The 26,547-nt window shown below is 51.6% G+C and overlaps 1 protein-coding gene across 11 annotated transcripts in view; it reads left to right on the top strand.

Moving 5' to 3' along the window:
• Cux2 (cut like homeobox 2) overlaps nucleotides 1–26,547 on the top strand; it is a 188,404-nt gene that overhangs the window by 95,357 nt on the left and 66,500 nt on the right. The window contains exon 1 of one of the 11 annotated variants that reach the window (XM_031337743.1): nucleotides 24,517–24,576. The exons of the other annotated variants lie outside the window; for them this stretch is intronic. Coding sequence (XP_031193603.1) covers nucleotides 24,574–24,576 — 3 coding nt within the window. The 5' untranslated portion in view covers nucleotides 24,517–24,573. Of the gene's footprint in view, nucleotides 1–24,516; nucleotides 24,577–26,547 lie in introns of those variants that run through there. 11 annotated transcript variants of the gene reach the window in all.

Here is a 26,547-nt window from a genome sequence, read left to right as displayed (position 1 = left end):
GAGGGAGAACGGAGGGATCTGGGAGTGAGGGAGGGACTGAGGAGACACAGGTTCAAATCCTGACTCTCCTTGCCAGCCTCGTGGCCTCCAGTGTGTTTTTCTCTTAGAACCTTGGGGTCCTGCTGTACACAGTCAAGACAAACAGCGTTCATCTTAGGACGCTTGGCAAGGTTAGATGAGATGGTCCACTTAAGGAAGGTTCTGGAAGCAGCCTCATTTGGTCTTATTCTAGTCATTGGAATAAGATTCAGTGTCAGCCTAGGATGGGAAAAGAGAAGTCACTGATCCAGCACCTGTCTCAGGCTCCATTTTCCTATCCATAGAAACTGGTCATCTACCCTGTGCTAGGATGGTTGTGGGAACAGGCAGCCTTCCCTGGCCCCCTCGATGTCTTCCTCCAGTTGACCTGAACCCTGTTTGTGGGAGCTCCCTCAGACCACACAGCTCTAAGCTCTGAGCCCTAGGACAGCTGCCTGCAAGATTTCATAAGCAGGTCGGAAATTGCTGAGATTTAGATGAGCCAGTATTCAGTATCACCTCTGGGCTGTACTCCCAATGTTGGTAGCACCCCATTGTGGTTTTCAAAGTGTTTTTAGGGGACTAAAGGCAAAGATCATCAAAGTACTTGGCCAGGGTACTTCAGGCCCTGGGATCCAGCTTTAGACATTGCCAGCTGGGGGGCTGAGGCTGGGGTCCTGGCAGGGAGGAATCACTTGACTGTGTTATTCTCTGGCCAGATGCCCACCCCCCACCCCCACCCCCACTCCCGTTTCCTCTGACATACCAGTGTCCTCATGGCTCATACTTCCAGGATGCCTGTCACAGTCTGGGTCCTAAGCACCGAAATCCAACCTCTTGGCATCTCCTACAGCTGACTCTAGGAGAGGCCAGAACCACAGGAACAAAGGGCTCTGAGTATCCTCTTCACAGGACCTCCTGGGGTGTCATGTGGTCAGGAAGGACTGACTGTTCCCCAGAGCTGAAGGTGGGAGGGGAATGTCTTGGTTCCTTGCATAGGGGCCAGCCAGCTCTGGGTTAGTAGATTTTGCCTCTGCCTGTCAGAGCGATCCTATATCTCTCAGAGCCTCTGTTTCCTCATCCATATAATGGGATAAAAATATTCCTGTCTCACAGGAATATAGCCTATATTAATTCACAGAATTACTCCACAGGATGTATCATTTTATATTTTATATAGACACTAAAATATATAAAGATAAATTTTAAAAAACTCAGAAGAGAAACCCACTCTATGCAAAGGGCCTGGGCTGTGGGGACCAAGGATAAGGTATAGCTTGTGGTTGGCACAGACAGGCAGACAGACAGACATCCAATGAGTGGAAGGCCTTTCCTCAAGATCACCCATAGGCTTGTACTGAACTCATGGGGCCTGGCGGACTGAGGACTCTGACTATCACTGCCTGCCATTCTCACCCGTTAACAGAACACGCTTTAGCCAGAAGATTCTCCTTCATTTTAAAAGCCAGCCAATGTAATAAATCTTGTCCTGAAATCTCGGCAGCACATCTTGGCTAGAGTGTGTGATAAATCTAATATTCTGTAGTCTCAGTGAAAGGGACCCTGGGCGGATCTGTATCAGAATGACAGGCCAGCCAGTGACTTGCTCTTGGCTCGACAAGGCCAGCCCTCCCATCGGCTCTGTGAGGGTAGATTCCCTCTCTCCCTCCCTCCATCCTCTACCCCCACCTCCCTCTCTCACTGCCCCCTCCCCATACTGAGAACATAGCTCTGAACCATGAATTCAAAGATTCCTGTGAAGGGAACAGAATGGTCCTGCAGTCTTTGAGGGTCAGGTTCCTCTCTTTTGTTTGTTCTATAACTAGCATCCAGGCCCCTGTGGTGTCAGTGTAGTACTGAGGGTTAGACTAAGAAGAAGACAGAGATGAGCCCGTGGGGTGTGAGCATTCACGCCGGCCAGAGTGGATGCTGGCCACAGGCCCTCTGGTAGGAACACAGGAGTTAGGACAAGTGGCATTTGGCACTTTGTGGCAGGGTATGGCCAGTGTTTACCAGACTGGCAGGGGAGGAGGGGTCCACCTGCTGTGCTGTGGTGGGACCCCAAGGATGGAATTAGCAGAGGGAAGGTGAAGGTGCTGCCAGGCTTTCTGTTCACTACTGAGTGGGCGTCTCAAGGTCACAACCGATTCCTGTGGAGAGCCCTGGCCTTGGGTCACAGTGGGAGCCCTTGGAGGGCAGAGGGTTGGAGGGAGATGAACCCCTCTTATTCAGAGCTATCTAGAAGCCCAGCAGGGGCTCTAAAAATGGAGAAACACTGCCCCTTAACTACCAGCTCCACTCTTCACAACTTAAAGACTACCCCCTCCGAGCTTCAGTGTCTCTGGGCCTCCCCTGGAGAGGGACCTAATACCAATACCGGGGGATGTGCACAAGATTAAAGTGAGTATGGAGGGATGTGAGGTGCCAGGAGTGGAGACTTAGCCAGCCCTGAGCTTTGTGCTCACTGACCATGTGACCATGCGACCGCGCGCGACCATGAACTTCTCACTGTTTCCTCATCTGCATGGTGGCAATCCCAGGGCTTCATGGTGTCCCAGGGTCCTAGCTCCACTGGGTTGAGAAATGTCACCTGTTAGTTGCCGCTGGCCTGAAGACTCTAGTATTCTACTGTGTCCCAAGCAGGAGCTGTCCCCTGTCATTTGTGTGGGAACAGGTCCCTCTGACCCCAGAGGCCCTTGTCACTGGCCTGGTCCTCAAAGGCACGAAGTTTCCTCTACTGTTCACAGTATGAATAGCCTCTTCTTAAGCAGATACCCTGGACCCAAGAGTTCCCTCTCTCTGCTCTGCAAGCTCTGCCAAGAAGCCTTTGTATCTAACATCTACACTGTCCCTGGAGAAAGATTCCAGCCTTCACAAGAGGCCATGTGACAGTTTATTTTGATTAATATCAGTGTGGAGAGACAAAAAGAAGACTGGCTCCAGCCTGTATAGCCCCACCATTTGATTCAGGAACTTTGTTTATACTAAAAGGGGGGAGGGGGCTTGTGAGGGTCTGGTGGGCCCCAGGCCCCTGCTTCCCTCTTCCAGACCTCTCAGCTCCTGGGTGGAGGCTGAGATGTCGCTGTATGTATGTCTGGGATCACCTGGTCCTCACCCAGCTAGGTGTGTGGAAAGGAACAGAGACCAGGCTATCCTCCTGCCTCAGAGACAGAAGGCAAGTGGGTAAGGTTCCTCAACATTGTTGAGAGAAGATAGATGGCCTGGAACCTTCTCTGTAGAGATCACCTCTGGGCCCCACCTTGATGGGCGTGTAAGAGGCCCTCCCCGTGCTTAGAAAGGAATAAACAGCCTTTAATGAAGTTACATTGTAACATAATGGGAATCATAAAACCACAGTCATCCTGCAGGGTCCCCGGACGGTCTTTATTATCGACTGTGCCTGAATCGGCTTTGCAGAGCTCAGGCTGCAGCTGCGAGAAGAATGCAAAAGTCTCCTTAAATTACCTGCTGGAAGTAACCAGTGGAACATTCCACGGGGTCCCACGTGCCCCGGGGATGCTGCCGTCGGGCGGTCTGTCAGAGTCACTCACTGCAGCACAACAGATGTTCGCCCTGCTCCTCCATCGGCTGTTTGATGAGAAATTTACTGCTCTCCCGCTGGGCAGGCGGCCCCTCTCGGAGGCCTGGGCTATGAGACAGGCCAGCTGCTGGCTGCGGGCCAGGGCCAGGCTGTTTTGATGGAAGCCATGAAAAGCTCTGGCTTGGAAGGCGCCGGCGATAATGCACCGGCTAGACTCTCCTGATTGGCCAATCGATCGGCCTGATTTGATTTATTGATCAATCCCCTCAAATTTGGCGTCTGAGAAGCTGCAGTGATCTTTAACTGCGGTGAACGTCTCCGCCTGCCGGAGAATGAGCCCCCACTAAGGAATGTATGAAAGGAACCGGGGCTTATCTTAATCACACACGGGCCGGTGCTGGCCAAGCCCTGCCTCGCGCCACCCCATCGCCCGGGCAGGCCTGCGCCGATCTATAAATTGATGGAATTCAAAGCCTCCAGCATCGATTACCGTTATAACAAACAGCGGTGCACAGAATGTCTGATTATTTTTAGACAAAGATTCTGTTCTCTCAGCAGCAATTTTGCTGAGCCTGTCACTGGCTCAGAAGTCTGTTGATTGCAATTAGATGCAAATACAAAAAAAAAAAATTAAACTCTGCAGCCTTACTCCTGTTTCCAGTTATTAAATCTCTCTCTTTGTTTGCCGTTTCCTCATGATATCTACAGCTGGGTGAGATTCTTGGTTGGCAGAACAAGATCCTTGGGATCCGATGGAGAAGTGTGTGTGTGTTGGGGGGGGTGGCCCTGACCTGCATACTGGATTATTTCCATGGGGGGCTGGGATTTACCCTGGGGAAGGGGAACTCACAAAAGGTGTGTAAGGATGGCCATTAAAAGTGTGCAAGGTGCCAGGCATGATGATGCTTGCTTTTTGTCCCAGTACTCTGGAGGCAGAGGCAGGAGATCATGAGTTCAAGGTCATCATTAGCCACATGGTAGATTCCGGGCTAGCCTGGGAAACATGAGTCTGGGGGGTGGAGGGGGAAAGATGAAAGATAAAAGTATTCAAGGGGTGGGTAGTGCTTTGAGGAGGCAGGCTACTCTCAAATTCAAGACCAGCCGGGATTAAGTAGCTAAATCCCGTGTCAAAAAACAAAAACAAAAACAAAAACAAACAAACAGACAAACAAAGAGGCTGCAGATGGCTCTTTACCGTGGGTAAAGAGGCTGCTTCACAGGCATGAGGCTCTTAGTGTGTGTTCCTGTGTGAAACCCAAACCCAGAAGCATGTTTCTGGAATCCCAGTGCTTTGGGCTGGATACAGAGATGCTGAAATCCAGCTCAGGACATCAGGTGCAGGCTCAGAGCCAGCTGAGCATCTCTGATGAGTGGGTGTGGTCTCCCTGTTCTTCATGGCTTAGGAGACCTAGCCAGGTGTGCAGGCCCCTTCCTAGGAACCCGTGGGCCTTGGAGGTTGGCGACACTTGGAATAATGAGTTCCACACAGGGACCACAGGTCCCTTTCTTCATACCATCACGCTGGCAGAACAAGCTCCAGGTAATTGTGGGTACAAGCAAATTAGGTACCCCCTGTTGCCCAGCCTGGCTGCCAGCATCCTAGCTCTCAGAGAGCCCATCCATCATCTTAGCATTCTCTGGTTGATCTGTGTTCTTGGAGCCATTAGCCCCAGAGTCCTTGACAGCAGAATAGCTGTAAAGCTGAGCCCATCAGCAGGGCAGCAGAGACTGACAATTCATTACGCGGTTGGATGGAGAGAGGACTCAGGTGACAGTGCCAAGGCCTCTCGGTTCCCAAAAGCCGGCTCCACTTGGAATTGGCAGCCTTGGGCTAATTTTAGAACACTTGTCATTGATAATACAGGAGGAGGGGCTGTGGCTTGGACTCTGGGATCAGATGGACTGGGCTCAGCAAGACACTAGGCCAAAGGCATCTATCCCACTGCCCTGGAAGGATCCTGCAGGAGAGCAGGTGGGGTCCCCATGGGACAGGTCAGGCGTCAGATAACCACTCCTTGCATACCACCAGCTGCTGCAGATCCCAAACCAGCAGCCTCCATGTACCTTCCTGATTCTAGCTGCCCAAGTTCAGTACACTCTTATACAGACACTGAGGCCCAAAGACACCAAGGGGCCAGAGACTACCCAAGGCTGCACAGCAAAGCAGTCAAAGCGTGAGCTGGTTTTGGAGCTGAGAGTCTCTCCCCATGGAGGAGAAAATGTCATCAGTGTTGGATGGATGGATGGATGGATGGATGGATGGATGGATGGATGGATGGATGGATGATGCAGGATCCTCCAGTGAGGATCTATATGGGCTCCTGAATAGCCAAGAATACCAGGCTATCTTTCTGTGCAGGCCTGGAGTGGAGAACCTGGTTCCTATTTATGGGTATTGGGAGAAACCAGTTTGGTCTATGCAAAGACCCTTTGGGGTGCTCCTCCAGGAGGCCCCTGCACTAGGATGTCCAGAAGCAGACGCACTCATGGATCACCTATCTGGGAACTAGACCACTTTGGGCTGATGATGCCGTGCAGTAACACCAACCATGAGGTCACATTGACCTTAGCTGGGTCCCCAGGTTTACTCCATTCTCCATGACCTTGGGTGCATGATCAAACATCTGCAGGCCACTCCCTGTCCAGGTGTCTGAGATCACAGGCAGCAGACATACAGATTTCCCTATGGTCAAGCCACGAAGTCTGTTTGGTCTGGTGCCCCCTGGAGGACAGTCGTAACTAACACAGGCTTGGGAGCTTTCCAGGCCAGGACCAGAAGGAGCCAAGTGACTCTCTGAAGTCACTGAGCTTGTGGCCACCCAGCCTGTCTTCTTTCTTGACAACCACAAAAGATTACCTTCGGAGCAGTGGTTTCTCTGTGTCTCTTCTCTGCCTCCTCTTCATTTCTCTGTTCTGACCCATTTGTAAGACAGGCCTCTGCATGACTGGAAAGAGAGATAACCCATCACAAATGGGCCTTTAGGTGAGGAGCCAGGAGCAGCTGCCATACTGACTGTCCCCCACAGGCCCATGTTGGTGTCTTTTAAAGACACCCATTTGTGGACACCTACAGTGGAATTCTGGGGGTCAGTAGAGGCATATGAACAGTCAGAGATGAAGCTGACCGTGATATGGGTGTCCCTGCATCAAGGCCCAGAAACAGCCTGTGTTTAAGAAGACTAAGTAACTTAAGTGTCCAGAAGTAGGGGATTTAAAATGACCTATGAGGGGGCCGGAGAGATGGCTCAGTGATTAAGAGCACCTTTTGTTCTTCCAGAGGTCCTGACTTCAGTTCCCAGCATGGTGGCTCACAACCATCTGTAATAAGATCAGATACCCCTTTCTGGTGTGTCTGACAGCTACAGTGTACTCACATTAAATAAATAAATAAATAAACAAACAAACAAATGGATGAATAAATAAATAAATGACCTACGAGAGGGCTGGAGAGATGGCTCAGTCCTTAAAGTGCTTTGGCGTGAGAGCTTGAGTTCCTATACTGTGTGAAAGGTCAAAGGTCAGGCATGGCTATACACTTGCAATCCGGGATCAGCATGAGAGAGGCAACTACCAATGGATTTCTAGTTCTCTCTGGCCAGGCATCTTAGTCAAATCAATGAGTTCTAGATCCCTGTGGGCGACTCTCTCTTTCCATGGATATGACACTTGAGATCGACCTCTGCTCTCCATACAAGCAAACGTGTATGTACATACGTGCTCGCACATGCACACACACATACACACCCATGCACATTCATGTAAACGAACATACACACTCTCACACAAACACAAAAACTACAGCAAGAATAACCTCTGTTTCCACGAGTGAGGGATTCACACTAACCGTTGTGTCTGTGATGAACAATGATCTAATGTCGGTTGGGGAGCTGAGTCCATGCCTGAACTCACATCGTCACAGAATACCCTGGAACCGTGAAAACGAGAGCGATGCCTTGCATGTGGATGTGAAGGCTTGGGCGTGGGAAACCTGTGCAGACGCTCACTGAGTAAGCAGATATGGGTGACACCCATTGCAGGAGCAGAGGTGGCTGAGGTGGTGTGGGTGTCTCTGAGTGGACATTGATAGTGACCACATCCAGGGAACGAGACCCTGTGCTGAGCCCCTTCACTGTGTCAGTGACTGTCTTCCACCAATGACTTCAGACAAACAAATAAACAAACAAACACCATGTTTTCACTCTTAGAAACCCATGCAGGGGCATGAACACAGATTCTTGGCGTCAGATGTGGGCGCAGATACAGGTGACTACTTGCTGGCTGGGTGCCCTTGGCTCAGCTGTGGCATCAGTGTGCCTCCGTTGGCTGGCGTGGTCAGTGGCATCAGTGAGCTGTGGTGGCCAGTGTCTGTATAGCCATTAGCCAAATCCTGTCATGGCTGAGGCCTCATCTTGGGAGAACAGCTGTCTTTTGGCAGCTCTAAGCCCAGAGCTCTTCCTGAAGGGGGCGCAGGTGGGTCCCCAAGTCCCTGGGAATCCCACATTTTCTTCTCTTTCTCAAGCTCCCAAGTCCATTAGCTGTGAGGCTCAGCCATGGGTTGTATCCCCAGAGCCCAACTTCTTTCTCCTAAGAGAGGCCTGGGGCACGTGGCAGGGCCCTGCTGTGCCCCCTGATGTGGTTGGAGCTAGATGGGCCCTGTCTTCCTGCAGCCTCTTGTCTTCCACGTCCCCCACTTTTCCTGGCTTCCTCCCAATGATGCCACCACAGGCCCTCACTGCCCTTCGGTCCCCTCCACTGCTTGTCTCCCTTAGACCTTGCGCAGCCTGGGCACTGATGGGGCTCCTGGGAGCTGTGACGTTTGAGCAGAGTTCCCAAGTACACCTGCACTGTGGCGTGGTAGCCGGAGAGCACTGAGGACAGAGGAGCATGTGAAAAGGTCCTGTGGTTGAGTAGGACAAGAGTGAGCTGAGCCTGCTGCAGCCACAGGTAGAGAAGGAGGATGGCGCCACCATGTGCCAGCTGCACCGCTCTGTGTGACCTTGTCACTCAGTGCCTCTCTGTAGAACCAGGAGGGCTGCCTTGAGGTATGGATCACATGCAGCATCTGTGACTGGGCCTGATGTAGAACCAGACTGTCTAGGTCTCCTGTGACCTCTGACCTCCCTCGCTCTTCCTTGCCACTTCCTACCCCCATGCACTTCATCAGCCAAAGAGGCATGCATTGCTGCCTTAGGGCCTTCACACTCCCTGGACTCTCGGTCAAAGCCGTCCCTCATAGCAGCATACCAAAAGCCCCTTTCCCGTGAGTGCTCCCTGGTGGCTCTGAGAAGAATTGTATCCAACCCACCCACCACCACCACTCATGTCCCCTTCCCTGCTTGGCCTTCCTCTGCTGGTCTTCAGTTTAAAAGCACTTAAGTAGATTCTATTTCTCTTGGAGATTGGAAGGGCACTAAGACATCCCTTGACACTCCAGCCCTGAGAGGTTGATTCAAGAGTACTACAGCGATGGTTCAAATCCTGGCATTGTTCCCTGCTTGCTGTGCAGCCCTGGGCAAGTTGTTTGCCGTCTCTGTACTTACTGTAGCTTCCTCAGTGGGTGTTGCTTCATGGGGTCTAATATGAGGATGGAAAAGAGGCACGGAGTGGGTATCGTGTGGGTGTAGATGTGTGGGTGTACACACACACGCTCGGGGACAATGACCAGGGCCTCTCTGGAGCCTCTGTGTGGGTGGTCATTCCTGACCTGAGGCCCCTCCTTGTACTGGTCAGCTAGGGGTCACTGCATGGCAATGATGCTGTGTATATAGCCTCCATTCCCTCATTCCCTTCTGAATGCCTGACTGAGATCTGAACTGTGAATCATTCCTCAAACATGGCTCACAGAGGTGATGGCTCCCCCAGGACACAATGACCAGCTGGATTTGACTAGTGGATACTCTCCTGCTGTATATGATGGTCACTGTCCTGGCTCCACTCACATTGGCTCCTGATAGCCTTAGCAGTCTCTCCAACAGTGGGATAGACCCAGTCTATTTCAAAGTCCCCCTAAGACGTGGTGGACAGGATAGATGTCCTGAGCCCATCGCTGAGGCTTCAGGGTCCGCCCCCGGTCACCTGTGACGCCTACGATACATGTCACATCCAAGGCTTTGTGTAGAAAAGAAAGCCAGGTGTGCGGAGCCAGGTACAGCCTCCGAGTCCGCCTGACTCTGGCAGTGCCCACAGCCTCTGGTACCTCTGTCTGTCTGTTGATAAAGTGGGCTGAGACAGAGACAGGGTGGGACTGGCAGCAGACAGCGACAGTGGACATGAACCTTGAGCACTGCACAGCAAGAAGGGGGTCACCTTCAGCTGCCATCACTGGGAGCCCATAGGTACAAAGCCGGGGTCAGGGAGGGCAACTTCCCTCTTCCCTTCTCAAAGTAAGCTTCAGGGATCCCCAGACTCCCATCCTTCATGTGAGAGCTTGGGCATTTGTTTGTTTGTATGTTTTCCTAAGACAGGGTTTCTCTGTATAGCCCTGGCTGTTCTAGAACTCACTCTGTAAACCAGGCTTGCCTGGAACTCACAGTGATCCACCTGCCTCTGCCTCCCAAATGCTGGCATTAAAGGTGTGCACCACACTGCCCAGCAGGAGCTGAGTTCTTGAAGGATAACTGTAATCAGAAAGCCCATCTGTGTTACTTGTGTGAAGCTTTTCAAACAGAAAACTAAGAGCTTTGGTTTTGTGTGTGTGTGTGTGTGTGTGTGTGTGTGTGTGTGTGTGTGTGTGTGTTGCATGTGGTGTCTACACATGTCTAAGGTGTGGAGGCCAGAGGAGATATCCGCCTCCACTTTAATTCTTGGGACAGGGCTCCCCACTGAGCCTGAGGCTGGTGGCCAGCAAGCCCAACCAGCCTCCTGCCTCCACTCCCACGATGCTGGGGTGACGGGCTCATGAACATTCAGGGCAGCCCTTTCACATGGGGGCTGGGATTTGAACTCATGTCTTCATGTTTGTGCAGCAGTCACCTTTAGTCACATAGTAGTCCCTCTAGCCCAGGATTTTTTTTTCCTGTTAAAAATAGGGTTTGCTATGTGTCTCAGGCTGGTCTAGAACTCAGAATCCTCCTAAGTGTTGGGCTGGTGAGCCTGTATCACCTCCCCTGGCTAGAACATGAAGTCTTCTGCTTGTCTGGAAATCCTCTGGACCAGTCTGCTGTTTCCAGCCCTGACCTGGGTGCCTGAGGTTTCTCCAGTCATCCCAGGCCCCATCTGGGCCTCCCTGACCTCTGTCTGTGAGGGGCAGGGCTGACAGCAGATGCAGTCACTCCTCTGTATCACCCCCACCTCCTCCAGCTAGATCCATCGATTGGATGCTTTTACTAATTCACTTTGATTTTGAACTTGACCTCTCCGTCCATCTCACTTTCTGATGTCCCTCAAGGGCATATTTTCAAAACTGCAAGTGGGCCAGCCAGCCAGCCAGCCAGCCGCCCAGCCATGGCAAGCCAAGGCAGCTGAGCGTCCAGAGCACCCAGGGGTGCTTGGGAACACACAGTAAACACGCATCTCTCGGCTCTTGAGCACACCTCCCAACTTGATTTGGCAAGCATTTATTGAGCACCCACTGCATGCACTGTACTACTTCAGCTGCTAGGTTACTAACAGTGTGTTCCCAACATCAGGAATGGGAGAGCAGTGGATGTGGGGAGGATGGGAAAGTACGGGGGTGGGGGAGATAAGGAGAGTAGGATCATTTTCTGCACCCAGCGGGTAGACACTGTGCGCCAAGCATGTGTAGACAAGGGGCACAAGCAGAGACACAGAGAACTCTGCTCCAGCTGCAATGGAGACCAAGTGCTATGAGGGAGGCCCCACCCCCCAGCCCAGGACTGGGTGGGAGGAGGCAGGAGAACAGGGGCCCTGTCAGGGGAGGGCAGGGGAGGCCTAGCTGAGCCAGTGAGAGGATCCTCAGAGGGAGCACAGCAGGCGCAAGGGCCCCTGGGGTAACCAAAAAATAAGGGTGGGATGAGGAGAGAGAGACCTGAGTTGGCTAAGGCCTTCACCCTCTAGAGCTGTGGGAAGCCACTCCCTTCTTGTGACAGTTTCTGGCCAAGTGACCAAACTTAATTCACACTTCTGAAAGTGTCTCTGGGTGCTGTGGAAGGGATGAACTGGAGGCGGGGGACTGCCATATGCTTTGTGCGACACTGGGGCACTTACTTGGTGATCTTTCTGTTGAGTCACCTTCTTGCGAGGGCCTCGTAGCAATGTACGTGGGGAAGGTGAGTGGATTCCAGGGTTCCAAAGTTTGACTCAGCAAACAGCCATGTTCCCCATGGCCTTGTATCCAGCACTGCTGACATCCAAAGACATCTCCCTCTCCTCCCAGCCATGCCCACAGTGGGACTCCAGCCCTGGCTGGGATCTTCAGTGTGTGCCCTTTGGACTCTGGCGCCTCTGCAAGATCAATCCACACTACTGCTTGTCGCCCGCTCACACCGGGGGCTATGCAGACCAATCTGTGGGGGCAAACACATCATAAGGCTCTCAGCCATCCATGTTAATGGGCATCTGGATCATTTCCAGTCGGGAGCTGTTATGAATGGTGCCTTGGTGATACATTCCTCTCCATCTTGAACACATTCATGAATTATCTGGAGAGCTGGGTGAACCACAGAGCCGGCTCTGGGGACTTGGCAGGGCCAGAGTCGTTATTCCTTGAGAAATCTTGGTGGTTTCCCAGCTACTGGTCTACAGTCATAGCAAGGCCAAGGAGGCCTTGGGTTTGTGAACAGATTTCTCTGACCTGTGTGTGCCACAGGGCAGCACACGGGGTATGTGTAGGGATCAGACAGGCCTTGTGATTTCCCCAGTGCCAACTGGAACCCCTTTGGCAGTGCCTGACATTTAGGCTTGCCCTGTGTCCTCGCCAACACTCGCTGCTGTCTCTCCTTGGCTCTTGTCTTGTAACTCCGGACCAGCCTGGCTACTTGAAATGTCATGCTGGCCTCAAACTCACAGCAATACTTCTGCATCACCTCCCAGCTGTGAGATTACGGGTGTGTACCACCACCCCTGGTTTGACAGAGGCATGGTTGGTGGTTGTGCCGTCTTGCATCTTCATGTGGGCATCTTTCCTGCCATTTCCTCTCATCTGTCCTTCTATTCACTTGCCTTTCTTTAAATCATTAAGAGTATATATATACACACACACACACATACACACACACACACACACATATATATGTGTGTATATATATATATATATATATATATATTGGACATAGCTCTTTATCAAATCAGGTATGTGTCCCTTCTATCCTGCATGGCCTTTGTGCTCTGATGTCACCTCATAGGTTTGGTTTTATTATTAATTAACTAATTTAATGTCTCTGTATGTAGAGGTCAGAGAGCAGCTTTTGGGAGTCAGTTCTCTCCTTCCCCATGTGGGTACAGGGGATTGAACTCAGGTCATCAGGTTTGGCAGGAAGCCCTTATACCCAATGAGCCATCTTGTTGGCTCTGCTCTTAACTTGACTGTTATTTCCCAGGGTGTGGGTGAGTGTATCGATCCCATCTGCTTTCCTGAGCAAGGGACGGTGCTGTAGCCCTTGGGTGTTTTTGTTTGGTTGATGTCAGGGGACTTTTTGAGGCAGGGCCTTACCTCTGTAGCTCAGGCTTATAACTCATGAGCCAGCCAGCTTCTGATCCTCCTGCATCTAGCTCTCAAGAGTGCAGGCATGAGCACACAGCAGCCTTCTAGCTGCTGCTGCAGGTGTGGGTGTGATGACGTCACTCTGGCAAGCATGATGTCACTCTGGGAGCGTGATGACGTCACTCTGGCAAGCATGATGTCACTCTGGGAGCATGATGACGTCACTCTGGCAGCAACAGTGATAGAACAAATGCTTTGCTGTTTTTAACTTTGAGCATGGTTAGTCATCAAGCCATATCTTTGTCTCCCTCCATGGATAAAGCTCCTTGAGGTCCTCTGTCACTTTTAAGGGTGCAAAAGTTCCCGAGACAAGAAAGCTTTGAAGGTAGTATGATCTGTGGCTAGCAGGGAATGGCTGTAGTGCTCCAGGCCTAGGAGGTGAGGCCTGAGTCCCTAAGGGTTGGCAGTTTGGGAATAGCACCCTGGTGGCCATGAGGGAAATCTGTTCCCAAAGGACAGCAGTGATGTTTTCCTGGGGTCACTTGAAGCAGGCCACCCCCTCACATTGTGGGCCTCGTGGAGCCTCCACACATCCCAAGGCTGGCATGGGCACCCCAGGCTCAGCCACTGTGGACTGAGAAACCCCAAGGTGTTTTGTGTAGCAGAACAATTTAAAATAATTAGAAACTTTCCAGAATGTCTTTAAACATACTGGTGTGGGCCTCAAGAGCAGCTCTTATTATCAGGGACGGCTGCTGACTGGCGAGGAGAGGCAGCGATAGAAGGCCCTTGATTAAGTAATTTGAATATCTTTTGGAGAACAAATCCTGAATCTCTTTTCTATTTTCTCCCATTGTACCGGCTGCACATCTGCTGGCTGGGTGTGGGGCATGATCATGAGCCCCATCCCAACCACTTCCCAGCCTGGGATGGGGCAGGGCTCCTGAGGGGTGGCCAACAAGCCACACAGGGACCTCACAGTGTCCAGAGAGTGGCGTTTGTGACCACACTCGGCCCTGCTATTCTGCTTGGTCATTTGCCTTTCGCTGAAGTGTCAGGGTCTAGGCAAAGCACGTAGGAGGTACTGTGATATCCCTGAAGACCCCTAGGACCACTTGGGGACAGTCCCAGGATAGAGGAGACAGCCTGGGTCCCATTCGACAGCACCATGTTGTGTGAGCAAACCTATCTGTACCTTTACTTACACATCTCTAACAGGAGGATAGTAACAGGGGCCCCTTCCTGCTTCCTGTAGAGCTGGACTGTGCACACAGCAGGCACACACCACTCTGCACTTAATTAACAGACGATGACACTGCAAGTGGCGGGCTGGGTGCAAAGCCCAGTGAGTCTGTTTGCAAGCTGGCGCGCTGGGTGCAGAGCCAGCCATGTCTACAAAGAGCATTAGTAGTAGGTTTGTCCTGAGCTAGTTCACAAGATTAAAGTTGGGAGATGTTTACATAAGAAGTAAGAGTTTGGGACTTTGGATCGGAAAGTAGCTGCCTATCCAGGCCAGTGTGACATCACTGGGCCAGAGCTGAGCTCCTACAGCAGGAGGACATGTTCCTGCTGGCCCCTAGCTTTGTGCATGGCATCACCTGCTGGGCTTTTGCTCTTTCTGAGCCCAGGAGGTCTAGCAGGGACAGGCGAGCCCTTTCCAGATGTCTCCAAAGATTGTCACCTCTAGGTGCTGCTTAAAGCACATTTGTGTTGGCAGACTGCTCACCCAGCATGCTTTGGCTCAGTCCTAGCTCTTTGAGGTGGGAGAGGGATCTGAGAAGTTCAAGGGCATCCTCGGCTATTTACTTAGCGAGTTCAAGGCCTGCCTGAGGGCTGTGTGAGTCCCTGCCTCAAAAATGTATGTCTGGATGAGTGTAGGATCCCAGTGTCCCAGAGTGAGAAATATTCTCTGGTGAGAACATTTGGCATGAAGATGCTCCTGGCTAAGTGATGGTGGAAGCTCAGTCTTGGGTTTATCTACTTGAGCTCATTCACCCAGTGGCCACTGGAAGCCAACTCTGTCCCCTCTTCTGCCTCCAGAGACCCACGGTGTTGCTCACATGCACCTTCTGAACCACAAGACCTGTGCAGCCACTGGTTTCAACCATCTTTCCTTCACATGAGGCCTTTTTTTTTTATTTAGTTTGAAGATGTTACAAGCGAAAGGAGGGCTGGAGAGATGGTTCAGTGGTTAAGAGCACTGGCTGCTCTTCCAGAAGTCCTGAGTTCTATTCTCAGTGCCCGAATAACTGCTCACAACCCTCTGTAATGGGATCTGATGCCCTCTTCTGGCATGCAGGCATACATGCAGATAGATCACTCATATAGATAGATGCATAGCTAAATACCTTTTATAAAAGAAAGAAGAGGAAGGGGGGGGGGAAAGGCTGGGCTGAAGAGATGGCTTGTCCTACACAATCCTTTCTGCATGGGCCCAGAGAACCAAGTAAAAAGTCAGGTATAGTAGCGCACAAAGTACATACTTGGGGTCAGTGCTGGGAGACGGGGCAGGCTGGAGCTCTTTAACAGCCTAGCCAGCCGCTATGCTCTGGGGTTAGGAGGAGATTCAGTCTCAAAAACAAAAACAAAGCAAAACAAAAATTCCCAAGGTGTCCAGATTCCTGAGGGAGAACATCCAAGGTTGGCCTCTGTCCTGTGCATGCACACACACACACACACACACACACACACACACACACACGCATGCACGCGCACACACACAGACACACATACAACATATATACATACACATGCACACATGTGCACACACATACATAAGCACACATACACATAAGCAGACAGACACACACACACACAGATACACACAGACTTACACACACATGCACATGCACACATACATATGCACACAAACACACATACACATACACACATACACACACACACACACACGGGCACACATGCACACACATACACACCCACTACACCTAAGCCTGCCTTTAACATCTTTGCCTCCCCTGCCTGTTTCCTTGCTCAAAAATGGCCTAACCGATTTGGGTTATTTTTAGAAAGATGCCTGCGTGTCAGCTGGCAGAACTTACATCCTAAGTTTCCACTAGGTGGAAAAAGACAGTTTGTATACCTGGGGCTGGCTCTGTGTGTGTGTGTGTGTGTGTGTGTGTGTGTGTGTGTGTGTGTGTGTGGCGTGCGCGTGAAACACTGTTGAAGACCAGGAGCCACCTAGAAATGACCGAACACCTCCAAAAGACCCAAAAGTTGAAGGGCAGGGGTGACTTCCTTCTTAGAACTGTCTCTAACATCTCAGGGTGCTCTCAGCACCCAGAGCCCAGGCAGGACAGCCCCACCCAAACCCCATTCTGACTGGCTTCACAGATGATCAAAATTCACAGGCCCAAAGCATCGGCACGGACCACCGCGCCTGCTTAGGCCTGTTCAGAACCATTGGGTCCATCCCATTCATCCAAAAAGTTCCCTGCCTCTTTTCATCCCTCTCCTGTTTAAACCCTGGAGTAAGAGAGTGTCGAGATTACCCATTTCTGTATCTGTAGAAGGGCTTTGTAGTGATCTTTTCTTCCATATTCTTTATGCGTGCACCCGTGTGTGAAGGCAGAGGGGTGGCTTCCTACCAATTGTTGCATTCTCCTCGACACAAGAGCTCACACTTTGGCTAGACTGGCTGGCCAGCAGCCCAACACCATGAGCTCTGCCTGACCCCACCTCCCCTGGGGTATGCCACCATGCCTGACTTTCATGGGGGCAATTACACCTAGACTTTGTAAGTGGGGGCTGCTGCTTTGCTTCATGGGTTAGTAGGCTCCGCTTTACAGATGAAGGGCGGTGGGTCAGACCTAGGATATCAGAATGGTGGGGGGATGTATGCAAATTTCTGGTGTGGGAAATGCACCATGGGAGAAGGTGTGACTGGAGAGTCAGAGAGAGGTGTCTCCTCAAAAGGTCAGGGCCAAGAGCAGTGACTGGATCCCGGTGAGCCCCAGAGAGGAACCTGTTTCAGTCCGAGACAGCGGCAAGTAGATGTGGAGAGGCGAGAGCCGATTGAGGTCTGAGCATTCAGCTCCATCTGCCACACCAGGGAGGGTGCCAAGAGAGGAGGCAGCGGCCCGGAAATAGCCTTCGCAGGGGGTTAGCAGCTTGGACAAAGGCGGGCAAGTGGTGGTGGTTTCTGGAGGGTTAGGAGTAGCTAAGAGCGTGGCTGGGCCCCTCTCCTGTTACTAGTACCCTCATGCAGATCTGAGGAACAGGGATTTGGGAGCAGTGACTTGCCTGAGTCAAGTGAAAGTGAGGTATGTAGGATTCAAACCCAGGACCTGCCCTGTTCTCCAAGACAACCTCTGGGTCCTAACCTGACACCCAGCCTCCATGTCTCCAGTAAAAGTGACATCTACTCAGCATTCTCCCCATTTCACAGACCAGGAAACTGAGGCTCAGGCAGCTGGAAGGGGAGCTGGAGACAGGATTCAGCTCCATCCACACTCCTAAGACTCTGTCTGAGATGCTGGACAGTGAACCTGCCCTGTAGCCCTGGTCTAGCCAGGCTGTGTATAGCCTCTGACCCAGCTCTCAAAGGTGTTCTTAGTCCAGACAGTTCTGTTCAGACTCCGCCTCTGGGTCTGAGTCTCCCATGATTATGTGTCTGTGAACTGTCTGTGTCTGGTTGAGGCAGTGGGGAGCGGGAGAGGGACAGAAAGAGACACAGACAGACACAGGATGGAAGAAACCCCCAGCCTCAGGCAGAGGGAACGGCCTGTGCAAATGTCCTGGGGCGGAAAAGGTCAGCACACTACACTAAACTTGAGTGCTGGCCTCTAGCTTGCTGTGTGGAGTGGGGTATCCTTGTGAATATAGTTCCTTTTCCGTGTAAGTATATATCTGTCATGTTCTGTAAGAGTCTCCCTGTACATGTATGGCTCTGCATGTGTCTGGCTGTGTGGGTCTCTCTCTCTCTCCCTCCTTTTTATGTGTGTGCATGTCTGTCTTGTCTGTCTGTCTCTGTGTGTCTTGTCTGTCTGTCTGTTTCCATCCTGTCTGTCTTGTCTATCTGTCTCTGTGTGTCTGTCTGTCTGTCTTTGTGTCTGTCTGTCTCTGTGTTTGTCTGTCTGTATGCCTATCCATGTCCACGTGTCCCCGTACTCATAGGGAATTTTCCCAGCAGGGCAGACTCTCCCTAGAGCTAGCTCTTAGGTGCTGGGCACTGCCCATCTCTAGCTCTTCACTGCCGGACACCATCTCTGTCTCTCTGTTATGTCTTCACTTCCTCTCTAGGCTGCAGGCTGAGGGCAAGAGCTGCTTTATAAGCCTCCTGGGAAGAGCAGGTTGCTGGGCCAGATGGGTCTTGCGGTCAGAGCTCACTCAGCTACCATGGTGTTGAGGAGAGGTGGGGCTGGTGTTGATTTGTGGGACCCATCTGGAAACCCTTCAAATGACCCCACAGTTCCTTTCAATACAGGCCTCCCTTGTGGAGGTGTCAGCATGCCAGGAAACACCTCAGAACCATAAAAGGCCTGTCTCTGACCTGTGGAGAGCATCTCCACAGGCTGGGGGTGGTGTGCCCATGGATCCTCTACCTCTGTCTTCCTCTTTATCTTTAAAAGAGGAAGTTGGGCCAGGGAGCCAGTTAAGATTCAATGGCAACGTCTGTGTCTCTCCTCTCCCCAGTGAGGCTTACAGGGGGGCTGTTCATTAGGGGTGCCTCTGCTGGCTTAGGAAGTTTTGTCTGTGGCATTCCTGTCACCCACCCTCACTGAGCCTCTGGGGGTAGCCTAGGAAACACTATGGACCAGGCACTTGACAAAGCCACCATTGAATTAGAGGGAAGAGGCTGTGTGGGTTCCAGCTATGACCACTACTGCATTTAGCTGTGTGACATTGGCCAAAGGTCTGTCTGTCCCCTGTCTGGTCCCTACCTAGCCATAAGGCAGTTGCACAGGAGGCACCTCTGTTCTCCCAGCCCCCACTGGCTGTCTCTTACCCAAAGCTTATAGAGCATGTGCCCCTTCCCAGCCCAGCGTCTCTGCAGCCAGCTGCCTTTATTTTTACACTGACTGCCTGGCCCAGTCCCCTGACTCACTTCCAGACATTCCCAACAGCCTGGACTTCCAGCCATTACCTCAGGCCCCTCCCCCAGAGCCACCTACCTGTCCAGGAAGCTACCATTTCCTGCCCACTTCTCTTAGGATATCATGAGTGACCATCTTAGTTCTCTACCCCACGGAAGCTCTTGGGTCCCTCGCCTGATAAACTTTCTTCCCTGCTGGCATCCGGTGGCCTTTGTGACTCTGTAGACATGAGACCATCCCTGGAGCCTCCCATTGCACCAACCCCTCCAAGCTTTCTTCCTGCCCTGGGCCTCAGAACAGAAGCTGATCCAAGTGTGACCCGAAGGAAACAAGTCACAAGTTCGTTAGCATCCCAGGTGGTGTAGTGATAGGTAGAGGGGCAGACGGGTCCAGAGACCTGTTTGGCCTGCTCCTCACTGTGAATTTGGGGCAGTGGCATGATCTTGGGGGACACTAGGCAGCTGAGGTGGTAAGGAGTAGAAAGTACCCCCTCATGAGGAATCGCAGTTCCTGTGAGGGATACAGGGCCGCCACCTGGAGCCCTACCGAGTACCCCAGTGCATAGCAGGTGCTTGGTGAATGATGAGTGAATGAAAGAATGAATGGATAGGTGGGTAACTGAATGACTGCGCAAACAGAGGGAGCGGTGAATGAGAGGTTGGGGTGTAGGCAGGGCAGTGAATGAATGCATGAGTGAAGGAATGAATGACTGCTGCTGTGTCCCCCTCCCCATCTCTTCTTTTGACAAAGGAAGAGACAGGGTTGCCCTGAGCCAAGTGAGAGCAGTCCCCAGCTCCTTTACTGATACCCTCTGAGTTCCCCCTGGGGGCGGGGCACTTCCTCATGTCTGCTTGGGAGCAGCTAGTAGTAATCAAGGCAGGGGGACGCCATCGGATGTGGCTCGTGCCAGGTGATTATGTGTTTGATTGGCGCCCTCCCTCCAGGACAACCACCTCCGGGTCCTGCAGTGGCAGGAGCAGGCTGCTTTGCTGAGTGAGACCTGGGAGTGACAGGGAGCCTGGGGTGGGGGGCAGCAACCGCTGATCGTGGGGGTGCTGCCAAGTCTGGCAGGGTCCCTCTTTGATCTATCCCTTTACTCAGGCATTTGTTCACACTGCAGGTAGTGAGCGCTTGCTGTGTACTGAGCCAGACACTCTTGTCTCTGGTAGATGCTGGAGGATTCTGGGTATAGACACAATTTGTAAGTAGCCAGAGAAGTAACCACCAAAATGGGTGTTCAGAGAAATGGCAGAGGCCCAGGTGAGGGGGGGATAGATAAACAGACATCCGCTGTTCTAGGGAGGAGGTGGGGTAGATTTTGTCAGGGCTGAGACTTCCAGGAAGGTAATAGGAAAACCCATGGGACTTCGGGAGAACAGCTTTGCCAGCAGATAACCAGCCACTACAAAGGGCCTAAGGCAGAATTGCACTGGATGTCTTCAGGAGCCAGGTAGGAGCCCAAGTGACCAGAGCAGTGAGCCTTGGGAGGGTTGAGATCAGAGAAGACTTAGAGTGAGGGGAGCCATGGTCTCGCCAGATGGGAATGGGATGGGGTGGAGGGCAGTGGGAGCCAGATAGGGACACTCTAGGGAACAGAACCAGAAAACTAGATAAACACTGTTGGGTCAAACTGACAAGACTTGCCAATTTGTCACCAAGGACATGGCAGGGTAGGACATGTCACCTGCTTTCAGAATCTGTTTTGGTAGTGGCCCTTATCCAAATACCAGCCTTGACCCCAGGAGACCGTAAGGTTCTAGAGCACCCAGCAAATTCCCAGGTGCCTTGCATGAGCTGTGTGGCTGCCCCTCTCCTACTTCTGACCCCCCAGAGGGAGATGAGGCTAACTCCTCACAGGTGAATCGCAGCTGCTGAGAGGCAAAGCCATCAGCCAGCTAGCATCATGTGACTAACTGTCCACCAGCTAGCTAGTATCATGTGACTTCCTGCTAGCATCATGTGACTTCCTGTCCACCAGCCACCAGGCAATACATGACTTCCTATATACCAACCAACTAGTGTCGTGTGACTTCCTGTTCACTAGCCAAATAGCAACAGGTGACTTCCTGTCACCCAGGCAAATATAGCTTGGGGCCTCCCGAGACTGCAAACCAGTGCTTCCTTGGATCTCTGGAAGCCGTGGGAGCTGATGCAGGACTCAGGAGACTCCCACTGTCTTCACTTCCTGTGTGTGCAGGTGTGCTACATGGGCAGGACCTGGGCCTGTCCTTGACAATGTGGTAGGAACTGAGAAAATGAGAAAATGATTGTTGAGTGAGTGAGTGACTAGAGGATGGGTTGAGAGGCAATTGCGTGGATGGCTAGATGGGTAGAAAGACAGATGGATAAATGATGGGGTGGATAGAAGGACAGGTGATGGGAGGATGAGGGTTGGGTAGACAGATGAATATATGAGTGATGGATAGGTGGACAGCTGACTGGATGGATGGAGGTATAGATGGATGGGCAGACAGACTGATGGATAGGCAGATGTTAGATAGATGATGGATGGATAATGGAGAGATGTTAGTGCGGTAGGTAGATAGGCAGGTGACGATGGAGGAGAGGTAGATGGACAGAAGGATGATGAGTAAGATGATAGACGTATTATGGATGGGTGGGTACATGATTGATGAATAACGGATAGATATTGGATAGGTAGGGAGATGGATGGCTAGGTGGGTGGAGGATAGAGAGTGACCAGATTATAGATGGCAGAAACATGGGCAGATGGGTTGACAGATAGATGAACAGACAGTTGAGAGAAGGGTTCCTTGTCAGTACCCGATGCTTATCCCCCAAAGCAGCCTAGGAGAAAGAACCATTGGGCATGTAGCCATATCTCCTTATGGGTCCCATGTGTCAGTGTGCCCAACAGCAGTTACACTAGGCCAGTTGCTGTGAGGGCAGTGGGCAGCCCTCAGTTTATCCCCAGGCTCTGGGGTTTGGCCTCATTCTGAACTGTCTCAGGCCCTGCTGGAATGCAATAAGTTCAACCTGGCTCAGACCCCTTCTCTCACGCTCCACCCCTTGCCCCAGCCCCAGATAACTGGCCCAATACATCTTGGTGCTGGAAATTTACATACAACACAGGAAGTGATGGATGACTCTAGTAAACCCGTCTGTCTCCTCCTGGCTCAGCTATCCATCTCAGTGGACTGCAAAGCCCGTCTGTCTTTCTGTCTCCTTGATGGTGGTGGGCCAGCGTGTGCCCGCGTGTGCCCTCCATCCTGGGTCATCCAAGGCCCCTCTTCAGGCAACATGCGGCTGACTGACTGGACAGCCCTCAGAGCTTGGTCCTCTGCTGGCGTTCCCAGGCCTGCCTTCCCCTGGCTCCACGGACCTGCCATTCTGGCTGCTATTTCGAGGCACGTCTCATAGCTGCTCCACTACAGGCCTGCAGCAGATGTTTTTTGAATACCTCTTGTGCACCCGGCATTTACAGGTACTGGGGTGCAGGCCCAGTCAGTTAGCTGAGGCACACTGCTGAACTCCCCAACCTTTCATCAGAACAGTGACACTGGCTACTTTTATCTTGTGGCTCCATTGGCTTTATGTCACATGGTGTAAGACAGGGTTTCTTTGATTGGCTAGACCAGACCAACTGGCCATGAGCTCCCAGGAATCACCTGTCTCTGCCCCATGCCTCCCAGCTTGGCTGTTGGCGAGGAGGTGTAAAAGAAGTGCATACCTTTAATGCTTCACTCTCTACAGATCACTAGAGATCTGAACTCGGGTCCTCCCTCATATATGTGGGGTGTGTGTGTGTGTGTGTTATATGTGTATGTGTGTGTGCATGTGTGTGAGTGTATGTGTGTGTGTGTGTGTTATCCACCAAGCTGTCTTCCCAGTAGCAGGCAGTGGAGAGGGATGTCACTATTCAAAGACCAGGGACAGACAAGCTGTGACACACTAGGTCAGACATGGCAGCATACTCCTATAATCTCAATACTTGGGAGGGAGACTGAGGCAGGAGAATCCAAAGTTTGAGACCAGCCTAGAATACATATGGTTTCCTTTCTCAATAAAACGTCAAATCAGAGGCAACCCCAGGTGTTCAGCTGTGGGGTCACACACCTGTAATCCCAGCAATGAGGAAGATGGCAACAGGAAGGTTCAGAGTTCAAAGCTGGCCTGGGCTACATAGTCAGCACAGTGTGAAGTCAGTTTGGGATGTGTATGTGTATGTACACATATGATAATTTAAATGGAGTGGCAGTGTGGTTGAAGTTATGCCAACAGACATGTTTCTGACCTCTAGCCCATGAAGTTGGTGGTGGCTCATATGTTCTGAGGCCCTGGAAGTCCCCGGGCTGAGGAGCCAGACTACCCCAGAGCTGAGGCACAAACCAGTCACAGAGAGCAGAGACCAGTGGCAGAGCCCCTGCTGGTCCGGCTGCATCCCAGCCTCCCCTCTCCCTGCTCGCTGGCTCCAGCCTCAGCTGCATCTATCATCTGCTCCCAGCTCATTAAAATTATCTCTTTTTAGTTGCAAATGGGCTGTTTATGAGGATCATTACTTGAATGGTCTGCACAGGGCTCCGGGCTGTCTGTCTGCTGTTGATGGCTAGTTAGGTTAATTGCATGTGTCTCCTCCCTGCCTGGGTCTGGCCCAAAGTCTGGGACTGTTTAGATCATGGCTGGAGTCGGACATGAAGTCTTGCAGGAGCGTGGCTGGCAAGGCCCACTAGCCGGATGCAGGGTGTCTCCGAAGCCGGACTTGAGAAACGTGGCTGGCTTATGTTTCTGAGACGTCTTCTGTTCCCTTGAAATAAATATAGTTCTGTGGGCTTTTCTAAGTGTGTTTATTTTAAAAGCCCAGTTGTCGATTCCATCTCTGGGCTTGTTGATTTTCAAATGCCCTTTCTTTGAGAATACAAGGGGATCAGTTTTAATGTCTCTGCTTGGCACCCTGTCCCTTGTGTGTGTATGTGTGTACATGCATGTGTGTGTGCATGCATGTGTGTGCATGCATGTGTATGTGTGTGTGCATGCATGTGTGTGTGCATGCATGTGTGTATGTGTGTGTGATATTTTTACTGACCTGTGGAGACCTAGAACGTTTGGATATAGCAGGGTGTCCTCTACAACCGGTGTGTCTAAGAAGGAGATGAATATCAGCCAGTGGTTATTGAACTCCTGGCAGGGTGCATTATGATCTTGAATTACTTAAAACAATCTCCCCTAAACACCCTCAACAGATGGAGAAAGGGAGCCGAGGATAGCTGAAAAGCCAGGCATTGAAAATTTGCCTCCAGAGCCCACCAGGGAGCTGCCCCCACTTCAGTGCTTAGGGCTACCAGTAGTTCACCTCCTAGCCCCTGGCCGAGTCCTCTCGCCACCACACAAGCCCTCAATAAATGGTAACTACCATAATTTTATTTATTGTCACAACCATTGTCGTCTGCATATTTACTAGAGGAATACTGCAAGAGTCCCGCATCCACTGAGGCAGAATTGAGGAGGGCATGGCCCTCCTGTCTGTGACAGCATCTGCTCCATCAGGACTGGGCAGGAGAGCTGCGCTTGCCATGGTCCAGGGCTAAGAGCTACTGATATCTCTCCTGCCTTACCTGGCCCTTGGACTTGATGCAGTCAGCAGGCACCCTATCAGTCAGATCTGTCCTCACCAGCAAACAGAGAGGTACAGCTAGAGGGACGACCCTGAGATATACCACACTGGCAGCCAGATGTGCTCTGTATGGTTATTTTCTGTATGGGTGACCATTCTTCTATGTATGTGTGTTCATATGTGTGTGACCATACATATGTCTTCAGTTACTCTCCACTTCACTTACTGACCCATAGTCTCCCACTGAACTCCACACTTGAATAGTCTGCCTAGCCAGCTTGCTCTAGGGAACCCCCCCATCTCTGCCTCCAAAAGTAGTGGGTTACCAGTAGCCAGCCACCACACCTGCCTAGCTTTCAGGTGAGTGCTAACGGTCTGAACTCTAGCCATCAGGCTTGTACTGCAATCCCTTTATCTACGGGACTGCTGCTCCAGCCTCCAGTGGAAGAAGTAAAAGCTGGGCTGCACCCACTGATTCCAAGCGTGGCTGTGTGGAGAGGTGCAGGGTCCCTGAGAGAGGAGCTTACACCTCTAAGTGTCTCCATGCACCTCCTGTTCCCAGCACTCGGGAGGCTGAGGCAGGAGCCTTGGGACTTCAGGCCAGCCTGGGCTCCAAAATTTAGAAATAAGTGCTTATAAAATTCACAGTGTCACCAGGCAGTGGTGGCGCATGCCTTTAATCCCAGCACTTGGGAGACATAAGCAGGTGGATTTCTGAGTTTGAGGCTAGCCTGGTCTACAGAGTGAGTTCCAGGACAGCCTGGGCAATACAGAGAAACCCTGTCTCGGGGAAAAAAACAAAACAAAACAAAACCTCACAGTGTCAGATGTCCCATTCTGTGTCCTGGGACAACAAGAAAAATACACCTTTAAAAACTAAGAAAAACTTGAGTGGACCTCAACGTCTAGTTCTTTCTCCCCTCCAATGTGAGAGCCTTACTATCCTGGCCTTACGAGCTATTGGGAGATATATTTATATATGTGTGTGTTTCTATTTGTGTGTGTTTGTGTGCATGTGTGTAGTGGCAAATGTCTTTTCTCTTCCCTTCCCTCTCTATTCTATCCCTCATCCAGCTCAAAATTCCTCCTGGCCTTCAGGCTGACAGCCCGGAGGGCCCCTGCCACCCCCCAACCCCCATGCTGATGTGGCACGATGCTTCAGCACCTTGGAGAGCGCCACCGCCCTCCTCAGTCCTGGAACACACTCTGTAGACCAGGCTGGCCTCGAACTCAGAAAGCCGCCTGCCTCTGCCTCCCAAGTGCTGGGATTAAAGGCATGCGCCACCACTGCCCAGCCCTCACCCTGGCTTTAGGGTCTGTTGGTGCCTCTGCTGTCCCCTCCCTCCACCTCACCCTCACTATCCTCCAGTCTCAGGACTTTCACCAAAAGTTAGCTATTTTTCTAGAAACAGACATTCCTTCTTAGATTACCCCCCAGAAGGCCTCCAAGGGTCAGAGGCTGTCCTCACAGGTCTGCGGGGACCAGGTCTATGACCCTGTGGTAAATAGCCATGAAGCCAGCCGTTCAGATACTAAGCCATCTTTTACAGGGAGAAGGCTCTGCAGTGGGTTAACAGTACTTTCATTTCATTATCTGACAGTGAAAGGGTTTCATTGTGTGTGCAAGACGAATGTGTATTAGCGGAGACAAATGGGGTCTTTCATTACATGCCGCACTTCGTCATACATATGTTGGGTTGGATTGACGAGCTCACCCTGGAAATGTGCTCCCTGCATCTGTGTGTGAGGTTTTTTGTTGTTG

The sequence above is a fragment of the Mastomys coucha genome, unplaced genomic scaffold (genome assembly GCF_008632895.1).
Source record: "Mastomys coucha isolate ucsf_1 unplaced genomic scaffold, UCSF_Mcou_1 pScaffold22, whole genome shotgun sequence".
NCBI classification, from domain to species: domain Eukaryota; kingdom Metazoa; phylum Chordata; class Mammalia; order Rodentia; family Muridae; genus Mastomys; species Mastomys coucha.
Note: the sequence above shows the minus strand (reverse complement) of the source record. Positions and strands in the feature narration are given on the sequence as shown.